Below are 13422 nucleotides of genomic sequence, written 5' to 3'. Positions count from 1 at the left end.
TTCAGGGAAAGAGTTATGAGCTTCGAGCATAAAAAACTTTTTTTTTTTTTTTTAAAAAAAGATATATTGCCCTCATTTCTTATAATCAGTACTATGTGGGAATTAAAAATCAATTGTCAGCAACTAGACAGATAGACTGAGAGTGCACAAGTGATTTAATCTTCCAAGGAATGGACTAAAATACTAGCAAGCAGTATATTTTAAATAATTTTAGTTTTTAAATTAAGATTCAGTATTATTGAAGTGGATTGTAGAAGGTGACGTAATAATAGTCTGGACTTCAAAGCAAAAATAAACATAAACTCCCTGTACATGAAATGTTACATTTTATAATCATACAAATGTCTTGCAATTTAAAAACAGAACTGCTTTCTTGTTTAATACTACAAAACATGTCGAAAATATCTTATTATGGCTTATTTGTGTACAAACTTACCGATGAACAGGGAACCCAATGAGATGCAAATGGCATAATACGTCTCCATATTATCTATTCACTTGAAAACGTCTGTCACATACTATAAATAGCCAAACAATCAATATTCAATAACTGAATGCAAAATAAATTTAAAAAAAACTACATCGTGTGTTATTTTGTTTTTCGAAATGGGAAACAAAAAAAAACACAATTTAATGCAATTTCAGCAGAAAAAAAAACAAGCATCATAGTGGATGGGTAAATAAGAAACATTTAACTCACAGTATAGGACCAAAACATGTGAACAAGATACAGAAACAGTTTACATGATATAAAGACTGCAATCATATAAATATTGTGAAAGTAGTAATTTTGTACATGTTTTAAGAAAAGAATATGAGCAACTCGGACTCCACTAAAACTGGGAGCATGAACAAGATGCAATGTGAGGGTTAGCGTTCTCTGCTTTTCTAGAAGTACCCATCGAGTTGCTCTTAAAATGTCAAGTCCAGGTTAGACGAAAGAGGAAAGGAAAACTATGACACTCCATACGTATGAAGCTGACTTTATAGCTGATCTGATCCGAAAGAAAGAATATCATTTGGCTAGATCATTTAATCTCAATTTCCGCTTTATAGATGACGTATTATATTTACACAATCCTAATTTCGGGGATTTGACACATCGCATCTACCCTAAAGAACTTGAGATAAAGGATACTACAGACACCATGAAATCAGCCTCATATTTTGACATACACTTAGAAATCGATGGTAAAGGAAAACTATTGACCAAACTTTACGACAAACGTGATGACTTTTCATTCAAAATTGTCAACTTTCCTTTCATCTGTGGCAACATCCCTTCAGCACATGCGTATGGAGTGTTCATATCACAACTCATACGTTATGCCAGAGCTTGCCGAAACTTGTATCGCGCTAGAACTCTAACAAATAGGCTTCTGGAACAGGGTTATGTTGCTACAAGATTGAAGTCATCACTACAGAAGTTTTATGGTCGTCATCATGAACTCGTGGATCGTTATGGTGTAACTATCTGCACCATGAAAACTGTTTTATTCAATTGGTCATAGTTTTCCTTTCCTCGTTTGTCTACCCCGGACTTTACTTTTTATGAGCAACTCGGTGGGTGTTTCTAGAAAAGCAGAGGACGCTTACCCTACCGGGGCACCTGGTCCATGCTCCTAGTTTTTTAGTGGAGTCCGAGTTGCTCATTTGCTTTTGTTCTTTTGTATTTATGGTTTTAGTTACTTTATGTTCTTTGTTGTGTATGTCTGTTTTCCATGTCTGGTCTTTGTCCCTGGATTACATTCTTTTGATTACCGCTATAACCTTGGTTCCCTTGATTATTCTTTGAACAAATCAGTTTTTTATGGTGCAGATGAGTACTTCGTAACGATCCACGAGTTCATGATGACAAAACATCTGTAGTGATGACTTCAATCTTGTAGTAACATAACCCTGTTCCAAAAAGCCCAATTGTAAGCAGTCTAGAACGTGACAAAAAGTAATTACGACACGCTCTGGCATAACGTATTCGTTGTAATATGAAAACTCCATAATCAGATGCTGAAGGCATGTTGCCCAGATGAAAAGAAAACTGACCATACGAAATGAAAATTCACCATGTTTTGCACTTTTCACACAAAGCATATAACTAGTATATTTACATTTATGTATATTATATTTCATGAAAAAGAAAGGTGTGATATACAATATTATTTGGATCATTCATATCTCTAATGCCAACAAGTTTTAGTGCGTTTAGTACGGGGGCTAAGATAACCCTAGTGCATCCCCCACTCATCAACCAAAATATGATTCCTGGATTACATTCTTTTGATTACCGCTATAACCTTGGTTCCCTTGATTACTCTTTCAGGTACCCTTATACCTCCCATTTACGAATCTTTTTGTCGCCAAAAAATAAACCGAAGAATTTTTTGTATTTTTTGGTTACTTTTTCATAAATGGCCTGGAATACGTTAAAGTATGCATTGCCTTGGCTCATTAGAAATCATAATTGCTACATAGATGTGTTTGAATATGCGAAAGCTGGTTTGAAGTAGGGTACTTGAAAAAAAAATTGCCGGTGAAATGGAAGAAAATATGAAACACCAAAAATCCCCTTTTTATGAAAAACTCATTAAAAAGTCATATTGAAACTGAAAAACAAGCGCCTGAAATTAGCAGGTAATATGAATACATCGATAATAAAAACACTCGTACCTTATTTGTTTTTCACGTCGATTATATATCTTTGCATATTATTATTGTATGTGAATGTTTGAAGTACGGTATTCGTAAAAAATGTGAAATGGAAGCAAATGTCAAATTCCGAAAATTCCCCTTTCATTGACTGAAAAATATGCGCCTGTAATGAGAAGAAATGTTCGATACATCGATAATTAAAACAACAGTACCCAACATGTCTATTGTACACCGTTTATATGCCAAAAAAGTAACATTTTAGTTCATGTTGAGGTATTTTTTTTATGGGTAGGGTTGGCAATTTTCCACTTGACTTGGTTATGGTTAAGTTTGGGTTAAGGTTAGGATTAGGTCTAGAGATAGGTTTCGGTTAGGTTTCGGTTAAAGTTAGATCTAGACTTAGGTCTTGTGTCTGGTTTTGGTCTTGATGGTCTAGCGTGAGGCCTTTGATTAAAGTTATATCTAGAGTTACTTATGGGGTAAGGGTAAGATACATGTACTTGTTTCGGTTCTGGGCTATGTTTAGGGTTAGTGTTTGGAATAGAGTTAAATAGTTTGTATTAATGTGAAAGATACTGTCATGATAAAGTTAGAGCTAGGGTCAGGGTTTGAATTTCAGATAAGGTCTAGTATCAAGAAAGTTGCTAGAGTCAACCGTTAGATCTACGGCCAGGTGTATGGTAAGGGTTAAGTTTATGGTTATGTGTATGGTTAGGCATTGGGTTATAGGGTTTGAATCTTTAGAATTGTGATTATCGCAGGTTTTGTATTGGTTAAGGCTTGGTGTTAGACCTTTATGTTATGAATGTAATTGTTAAAGCAAGACCCTACTAGTGTTAAATCTCTTTCCAGTGGCTGCTGAAGCAGCTGTGCTTGTATGTTAAAAGATATTTCTGCTGCTGCTTCTGGTCGTATTCGGAGTCATCCTTCCTGCTGCTGCTTGTATGTTAAGGGATATTTCTGCTGCTGCTTCTGCTTGTATTCGGGGTCATCCTTCCTACTGCTGCTTGTATATGGAGGTATTTCTGCTGCTGTTTCTCTAATATGGGGATATTTTGCTGCTGCTGGTTGTATATTGAAGGTATCTTTGCTGCTTCTATCCGCTGCTGCTCGAATATGGGCGAAAGTCTGCTGCTTTTTGTTGTAGCTGCTAGTTTGTGTGTTATTCGCAAGGCTAATTGAGGTTTTCCAGTAACTTGTGGTATTTTTTCGAAAGATGTTCATGAAACTTTTAAAGTAAATTGAATGTTTTCTCCTAGTTGTAGATATTCCTGCTTTAGAATAAAGGCTTCCTTTGTTTTCTCGGGTTTTGTTCATTTATTTATGATGTTGCACTTTTTTATTCTTAATCAGTTTGTATGATGCTAAGAAACAAGAAGAAATATGCGTCCATATCTTTTATTACAAATAACATACACAAATGGTTTTTTTACATATTCACAAGTATAGTGTACATCAAATCTGTTGTACAAGGTGACCTCAATAATTAATTAGGACCAAAATTGAAGGGCTGGACCTAAAAACAAGGACATAAAGTGCAACATACCCTAAGTTATAAAAGATGATATCGTAAAATTTTCAATTCAATTCAAAACACTTAATTTTTCTCGTATAAGAAGCCTTATTTCCCTGATAACGACCAAAACCAAGGTTGATCAACATGGATTTCCTCCAATAAAGGAAAACAGATACAAGAAGACTCGACCCCATGGAGCTGGTGATAATTGTCTTTCAAAGACGTTTGGAGCTATCGAACATTAATCAAACTTGTGTGTCGTACAAAATAGCACAGTATACCATGCGAAAGACGGCAATCCAGAGAGTCCCACAGACAACTGTGAAAAAACTAAAGTAAATTGTAAGGGAGTAGATAAAACAGAAGACTTATGAAGAAAAGGCAGATACATTGTTGTTCCATAACTTTAAATGATACAATTCTTTTCCCATCCTACAATACTTGCACAGAAATGGAGTGGAATTTAACGATTCTAGCCGATGGTGGAAGGAACATGTCAATAGAGGTGCCAAGATGTAAATTACGCATGATTGATTCGCAAAACTCCATAAGGGCACTGTCCTTACTTATACATAGAAAGAACACCAATATATCAAGCTACAACAATTAATCCATCAATTATCAAATACGAGAAAAATATTAAAATGTTCATAGGTGATCGAAGTAGTTGAGTTATATATGTGTACAAAACAATATTCCTGAAACGGTCCTTACCCATGACTACAACTGGAGACCAAATACAAATACGGTTGTAATGTAACAGAGTTCTGTGGTTCACATATGGACGAAGGGTTTGTAATCGACCCTATCATAACATATCTGTGTACTGATTTTACGTTTATTTGCATTGTTCTTAATGGCAAGGCGATGCCCTGATGAATATTCTGGTTCTCGTGAACTAACCGGATATGCCTCTTTAAGCTGTCTTTCCGACTCAATATTTTAGAACAACGAGAACAAGGAAACGTTTGGTTTAGAGTCATTTACTTGTTGAACGTTCGCCATGAATTTTGCTTTCATGTTGTTTTCTGTTATAATTGCGTGTAAATTCCATTCCACACTTATACGACAGGAATACGATGGAAGGTCGTGGAAAATTATGTGGTGATGGATAAAATTCTGTTCGTTTTCAAAGTTCTCTCCGCACACCTCACATAGGAAGGACATTTTTGAAAAAGAAAGCAGGGTGATCTCCCTTTTTTTATTACAAACGCAAGTATAAGTATACCAAGCGTCACAAAAAAGTTTTGGTTCGATAGTCACTGTTACTAAATGATGAGACTTATTTATATTCATAGAATTGCATCGGGGGCACACTACTTATTTGTCTAACAAGGACACTAAACAGAAACACTAAACTGGACGGTAAAAAAAGATTATTAGAGATTAAAAAAATCTGTGCTATAACGTAAAGATGCTTTTATATTTCATTTAATTATTAAAAATGAAAAAAAAATGTATGTTTTGTTTATACACGATTATATCAATCACTATCCTCCAGGTCAATGACTGATGTTTGCCGAAGCAGGTGTTCCAAAGATAGATTTGCCGTGTAATATATGGTATGACTTGGCGTTGTGAAATAACAAAAAAGAAACAACAGTGGCATAATTGATCGAATTTTACCTTAAAGGGCCCCTGGTTGCAAGTAAGCAAGCTTACTTCGATGCTTGGGTTCAACACAAACAAACACTACAATGAACCCAACCCCCGGAGGAATACAGGTGCCAAAAGCTAAATTCGAGGATAAGATTCATATCTTTTCTCTTCTGGAGATATGCAAGAGAATGACGATTTCGAAAATGTCCGTAGTTTTTATCCTCCCCGCGACCGCACGCGATTGTATCTCACACGTTTGAATTTCATTGGTCGCAAATAACACATTTGAATTTCATTGGTCGCAATTAAAATCATTTTAATCCATAGGACGACGCTAATATGGAGGCGAATCTCATCTTGAACTCGACGGCGTCGGACTAGTACACTTTAGCAAGGGATGGAAAGGGTAAAAATATCAGTAGTTAGAATGGTCAAAGTCCAAAAGGTCGGTGGCCACTTCCGATTATGGGTACCCAGATGTGTCTTGGAATAACATCAAGAACGTAGGACGATGAAATCGTAAATAAAATAGATAAAAATAGGTGTATCTAGTTATATAGTACAACTACACTAAAGAAAACAAACATAAACTCACTCCTTACTAAAAGAGGATGGGGGAGTACAAAAACCGTTAGCGACAGCATAGCAAACATATCTACTATCAGAATCTCATAACACGGGTCAAAGTATAAGTAAATTGAAAACATGCTTTAGCAGTAAAAAGTTCCTTATAAAAAACCATCATACAATACTTAAACAAAAAATGGGGTGACAGAAACAAACAACAAATGAAATTATAGAGAAAAAATATGCAAATCAATGGTTTATCCAATAGACCCCCATAACGGGTCAAATCCAGTACACGCGACATGTAAACATTGAAAGAATGAAAAAAGAAATTTACCCGATAGAGCCTCATAACACGTTCAAAATGTGTACTCGACATGCAAATATCGAAATTACTATAGCAGTAAAAAGTTCAATCTCCTTATAATAACAAACGAAAAAACATTAAACGAACACACAAGTCTCAAACAAAAAAGGGCATAAGAAACAAAGTACGAATGAAAATATGGAGAGAAAAAAAAATCAACAAATCAATGGTTTACCCAATATAACCCGATATCTGTCTAATCCGTGAGACATCCATTCAAATTACACAATCCATTGAACACGAAGAAAATCAAATCAAAATTTAAATTTAAAATCTATTCAAAGTGCCCAATCATTGAAAATGTAGAAATAAAAAAATATAAATAAAGAAAGATAACTCTTGTCATAATACACCTCTCCCTTTTTTATACTTACCTGTTTATAGTATACTATATAATGACACTAATTAGGACACTTAATGAGGATATCTATGGCGGTCGTTTCCCCCTCCTAACCTTTAAGACCCCCTCCCTACATCAAAAGAACCCCATATTCCCTTTATTGGTCCCCCATTTAAGTCCACTTCCGGTAACACCCAAGGTCCACTTCCGACCCCCTCCCGTTTCCGGTTCAAGGGCACCGGATGTGACGTCATGTGTATGCGCATTGGGGCTAATCCACCTGAAAATAATAAGTCTAGAACTCATAGTATACTACTCAAATACATAGGAAGAACTAAATCCGAATATTAATTTAATAAAAGAAGTACTCAATACCTAAACTATCGAAATAGGATGGCGACTTCATCATCAGAAAGTCTTACCAAGTGCAATATAAGGAATGAAGCCTCTTTGTTGTATGTATTTTGTAATTTGTTATACTGCAAATGTTGATAAAGAAATATGATATAAATCAGGGTCAGACAAGTCTGCTTACAATGTTGGTGAATACCTCCGAGAACTTTTAGTCCGCCAACAGTGGTATATTGGTCTGTAAACTATATGTAGTCTTTTTAAGATCTTTGAACTTTTCATAGAAAGGTAAGTATCGATTAATACCGAAGTGCAAATAAGTGGCAAATTCATAGGCCATGTAAAAACACGATTGAGAACATATAAACTGACAAGGACGGGAAAAAAAGAGAAAGGTAAGAACAAAATATACAAAGACAAGCAGCACGACCTCGCCTGCATACTGACAACGTACGACCTATAACAATAAATACTCTATGCGCTGGGGCAGCTTGAATATTATCACATAGAAATGAATAACTAACCATGGAGAAATCAAAGTCACGTTTGTCGTAAAGTTTTTTTGTTAATGTTCCTCCATTGTCACTTTAAATGTGATCAAGAAAAGTGAGAAAAATTATACACAAATTTGTAATCGTATATTAGTACTGACGATATAACTTCATTCTATATGCACGTAAAAGCAAGCACGTATTTTTATTATATGTGGCATTATGTTTATATTTCTACAGTTTCAAATAGTATTACATAGAAAAGACCACATAGGTACATGCACTTGTGTACTGTTATATATACATGTACACGTCTTCGTGTTGATTGTAATTTCATGTACACTTTACTGCAGGACATTTTATAAATATAAAACTATAAAATTTACCAATACAGAACTTAATGTCTTAAATTTTCGTTCCAGTAGAAAATTTGCTTTATATGTTGATGGAGATTAATGATTGTGCCGTAATGACAAATAATGTTATAAAAATAAACATAAAAGGAGGAGACCTGAAGATCCGAAAACATTTTTAAAATATAGAAGACGTCTCAATTGACAATCCAAGAAACCAAAACGACTTTAAATTTGAACTTAAGTAGCTGTCTTTTCAAGAATCATGCAAAATCTGAAAAATGTGATACACACCAAAAAAGGCTACATATTTTTGTTTTTGTAACTTAGATGTTTTATGGGTTTATATAATGAAATATGTAATTATTCATTCTCTTCCTGTTCTTAGGATATAATCATTATTGAATATCCAATAGATTCTATTGACTTTTAGTGTCATTTACAGAGTTACCTCCCTCAACTTTGGAATCTACAGTGCATTCTATACAATTTTAATCTCCTAAGAACATGGGCTATATGAAAAACTGAATGTTAATTTCTGTTTACTATGCCAAATTTAAAGAAAGTATCAACAATAAAAATATGTAGGCTTTGTACCCATGAATCACATTTTGCATGATTCTTAACTGCAGTGCTAAATCTTCAAGATTCAAATGTTATTATACTCGACGTCACATACAACACATTTTCGAATTGAAGCTCTACTTTTTAAACCGTCTGGACTTACCGTTAGAGTTGTCTCTCTTTTATTCAATATGAAGATAGTTCCCATATATGCATGACGTGTTAGTAGCAACGAGTCGCTTATTAGCTTAAATCATGCGTAACACATCCTTACGGGAAAATCCCATACTAATATCCGCCATGTTGGTTTCTACGGGACGATTTGTTTCAAACGAAGTTCGTAAGTTCCCGTCGAACTCCGGTGACAATCGTCTGCTTGATCAACTTATCGGTATTGTACGTTGTTCGCGTAAAATAAATCCGAGATTTCCGAAATAACGCCGAAATACATTCTGGGTTCTTCGGTTTTTGGACAAACCATTTAAACGTAAACAACATCTCCTAGCAACCCGATCACTGTAAACATGGCCGGCTTTTTACAATGTAAATATTGGCACCGAGAATTAAAATCTGACCGGAATTTAACGATTCAATGTTTAGGGAGAAGCCGTTTGGCTAAACGAATGAGCAAGTCATTTAAGACAATTTAAACGACGGTAGGTGTCAATAAAGTCGTAGAAAATATTTTTATTCAAATTTTAACAGTATGTTATTTATGTGACGCCGAGTATAGAAGGTTTTAAAGGGATATGCAATTGAAATCTTTCGCCAGACATTTGTCGTGTCGTTCAATCATGAAGAAACTATTTTTTCATAGACAATCAAACAAGCCAGTAAATTCTAATAGATCTGATCTTATTTGTAATAACAACGTCAAAAATCTATCATAATCCTTTTTTGACAGTAACAGGTATATAGACAATTCTTAATGATACTTGATAATTAAACTTTGTAATACTCATACACTATCTAAGTTCATGCTATTCACAACTTTTGCTTAAAGTTTATATTCAAATACCAATATGATGTATGTAAAAAAAAATGTAGTCTCGTACAAAACTCTTTGAGAGCGTTTGCTACATCGATCATAGAATGTAACAATAAACAAAACACATTCTAATAATACCTATATGTACTTACCTGGTGTTTTCAGACGTCTACATTAAACATGTACACAAAATTTAAATGATGATTTACACAAGGAAGTTTCTAAATGTAGAAAGTGAATAACTAATATACGGAAGCTTATTAGGGTCATCCTTTTTTTATTATTTTTTTTTTCAAAGGGTCGACTTTACTCTTGGAATTATCAACATTTGACAGGGAAATTCCAACTTTAATCTTGGAATTTTCAACTTGAACCTTGGAATTACCAAATTAAACTTTGAATTATGTTAAAAAATATTTTGTATCAGATCAGTGCCCCCAACTTAATCTAAATCTAAATATTGAACAAAAATTTATTTGGCTGATTTCACGTGAAAATACAGGAATACTGAAAATATTGGGAAAAATGAAGGGGAATGCAATGATTTGATTACTAACATGCATATCCTTCAGCACTGCCCCTTGAGGTCCTCTGTGGACAGACAATACAACCAACCAATTGGTAGACAGATTTTTTACGACACGATAACTCAAAACCAAACATATATCGCGTGACCAACTTCGAATGAAGCATATCACGAGTCATTTACTTCCTTAACAATATTTAAAAGCGAGTACACAACACATATATATAACAAGAATATGTATGGTATATATGTCAAAGAGACAAAAACCCATTGGTCTTCAGTGAACGACGAGGTCATCCTCATACTAAAGGGCAGACTGCACTGGCCCCAAAACTTCGTTATACAAAGGTACAGCTAAAGAGGTGCCCCTATATACTCAACTAACATAAAAATAAACTAAAGGTGAAAACGAAACAAGACATACAGAGGTAAAAAAAATCCTGACTTGGGAGAGGCGCAAAAATGTGCCGGAGTTAAAGTACTTGGGCGTGTTCACAACCCTCTCGCTTTAAAATCTGTCCACGGTGTAAAAAATATTACACAATTAAACACCTAAAATTCAGTTCAAAATGGTCCCGTGTTACAACGGAAATATAGAAACTGATTATAAATTACACAAATGTATAAACTAAGCACTACTAGCAGGTAACTGACATGCCAGTTCCAGACCAGATTAAACCTACAAAAAGTTATGTCCCCATTGTATGTAAAATCAATCACAATTCTTCCGATACAGGGTTGAGAATCAAATGGCAACAATATTATAAACATCAATCAAATAAATAAAGCTATTGCATTAGAACATACACAGATAAATATGTTATCTGTGGCAAAATAAGAGATCAAATAGGTAATATAAATAAGGTTTTCTGTTGCAATATGTTGTTCCTGTGTGTTTTTTTTTTCTTTGTTTTGTTTGTTTGTATAATTGTTGTTTGTTCTCCACGTCCTTTCCCTTTGCAAACAAAATCAAGGTTGTTAAATAAAATACAAAAATACCAATTATATAAACATATTGTCTATCAATTCATTAATTCACAAGTTTTATATAAATTTTCATTGTTTTATTAAATTATGGTCCTACAGTTTTCAAATAACAGTTGTCTTTATTTCATCTTGTTAGTTTTATTCAGTACTTATAGTGAAATGTTTTCTAGAAAGACATTGAACATGAGTAGAATTTTTTTCAACAATTTTTATTAATATTAGGTGTTTTCAACACAAACCCATTCATCACTGAGATCAAAGTATGCTATGTGTATTTAATTTGATTTCATTTGCGTCATAGATACATATTTTTTCTTCATTCTCACGAGATAATTCTGTATAGTTATTTATTGCCATCTTTAACAAGGTAAGTATGTTTACTATGCCAAACCTGTATTCATTACCGGACCACCAATCTTTTAAAAGAAACGTTTTGAAACGTTGATATATCCTAATCTGTATAATGTAACCAAAACATTATTTGCGTGATTTGGAGTTTTTACAATACCATTAGTTCTTTGAGTTTGGCATGACATAAATTCAAAGTTGAATTCAACATATGTTCCTGCCCCAACTCCTACCCCTGTCAAATTGCCTTAGATATTTTTGAATGACATCTTTATGTTTTTCTATGATTATACCACTCCGTTAGGCAATAATTTTTTGTTCAAGATAGTAACATTTTCTGAAATGGAAAATTTGTCTGAATTCATATATTTGCAAGTTTTAAAGCTGTCAAATTAAAGGTTTAATAAATAGATAGTAATTTCAGCTTTAAAATTTATGGAAATGTGTGAGATGTTTAAGAAAATGTTTACGTATTTAGTTCAGTGTTACTAACAGACATCACTTCATATTCGATGGTTTGGCATCATTTTCTTTTAAGCAACGATCAGCATAGATTAACGCTATTCTATGAAAAGTTCTTTAAATTGTAACAGTTTGAGTGTATGAGTTTTGACAATTCACTTGGATTTGAGAATTGCACCCTTCAGGCGGTATCACCAATAATAAATTTCTTTTTATATATTTTGGGTATAAAGCAGACTAGGTTTCGCCAATAGCTGTACAGCTAGTTACCAAGTTTTGTAGGTCTTCATTGCCTGTTTTGCATAGTTGGTAAGTTTGATCAGTTGAGAATCTACTAACATTGTGTTTCTTGGTAATAGGGTTTGTAAGTCTCGTCATTTGACTTCATGGTTTCACTAGAATTTGTCCTAATCTAATATTCAAATGCATACAGATTTGTCATTTTCAGAGTGTTGGGTTCAGTATATAAAAGCAAAACATGTGTTCGCGTAAAAACACCAATTGAAATGACAAATATCTATTTCCACATAATAAAACTGTTAAAAAAGCGTAAAATAGAAGATGTTGCATTGTAATACAGCGTTTACAGATCCAGCAAGTAAACAATAACCTTCGGATTTCAATACATTCTACATCAGAAATTCCGGTAAGAAAAATTAAACTAGAAAGAGACTTACGGACCCTACACACACACACATATATACATACGTCTCAGAATGTGACGACTCTATTCACTACACTGCTCCATCGGACCAAATTGATACAGGGAAGATATGTAAACATATAGAAAGGTCTGAAAAATTTCCAACAATGAAAATTTTTGGTGGTTCATCCGCGGGACTCGAACTCGTACCGCTGTGACATCTATGGCAACACCGCCTGCACAAAGTCCATCTCCCTAGACCACTCGGCCAGCTAGGCTATATAAAATATAGGTTTCGCTGGCCGGGTCATTCCTCCTCGTAGGATTAATCTAGGGCTGTAACTTAGTACACGATGTATGGTAGTGCGGCGTATTGATGTATAGCAAGTAGTGCTGTACTAGCCTTAGACCAAGACCTAAGAATTTTTTCTCGTTAATTCCATCTGGAGAAGTTGTTTGTAATTTTTTCATCCAAAAGCTTTCCCGAAATACTCTTTTACATTTTGACCAGTTTTTATTATGTTCTATGATCGTAACAACAATGTTGTGGAGATCCTCATGGGTGTGTGTGGTTTGCATTTGTAGTCACTGCGATGACCATCCATATGCCTGTTGAAAGGTTGTTCTGTTTCGCCAACGTACTGCATACCACAACAGCACTGGAGAAGGTA

At 34.3% G+C, this 13422-nt stretch overlaps 1 protein-coding gene across 3 annotated transcripts in view; it reads right to left on the bottom strand.

The window, feature by feature from the left end:
• The window catches only part of LOC148622744 (semaphorin-2A-like), a 30066-nt gene extending 20004 nt beyond the window's left edge, over nt 1–10062 (bottom strand). For 2 of the 3 annotated variants that reach the window (XM_088572906.1, XM_088572908.1), the window contains exons 1-2: nt 9938–10062; nt 437–518 (exon numbers count right to left, since the gene is read on the bottom strand). In XM_088572906.1, coding sequence (XP_088429032.1) covers nt 437–485 — 49 coding nt within the window. In that variant the 5' untranslated portion in view covers nt 486–518; nt 9938–10062. Of the gene's footprint in view, nt 1–436; nt 519–8960; nt 9126–9937 lie in introns of those variants that run through there. The other variant, XM_088572907.1, reaches the window with a different exon arrangement.
• Between the last annotated feature and the right edge of the window lie 3360 nt (nt 10063–13422).

This window comes from Perna viridis, chromosome 3 (assembly GCF_037379345.1).
Source record: "Perna viridis isolate PV_CMFRI_1.1 ecotype Kerala chromosome 3, ASM3737934v1, whole genome shotgun sequence".
NCBI lineage: Eukaryota > Metazoa > Mollusca > Bivalvia > Mytilida > Mytilidae > Perna > Perna viridis.
This window is presented reverse-complemented; position numbering and strand designations above follow the sequence as displayed.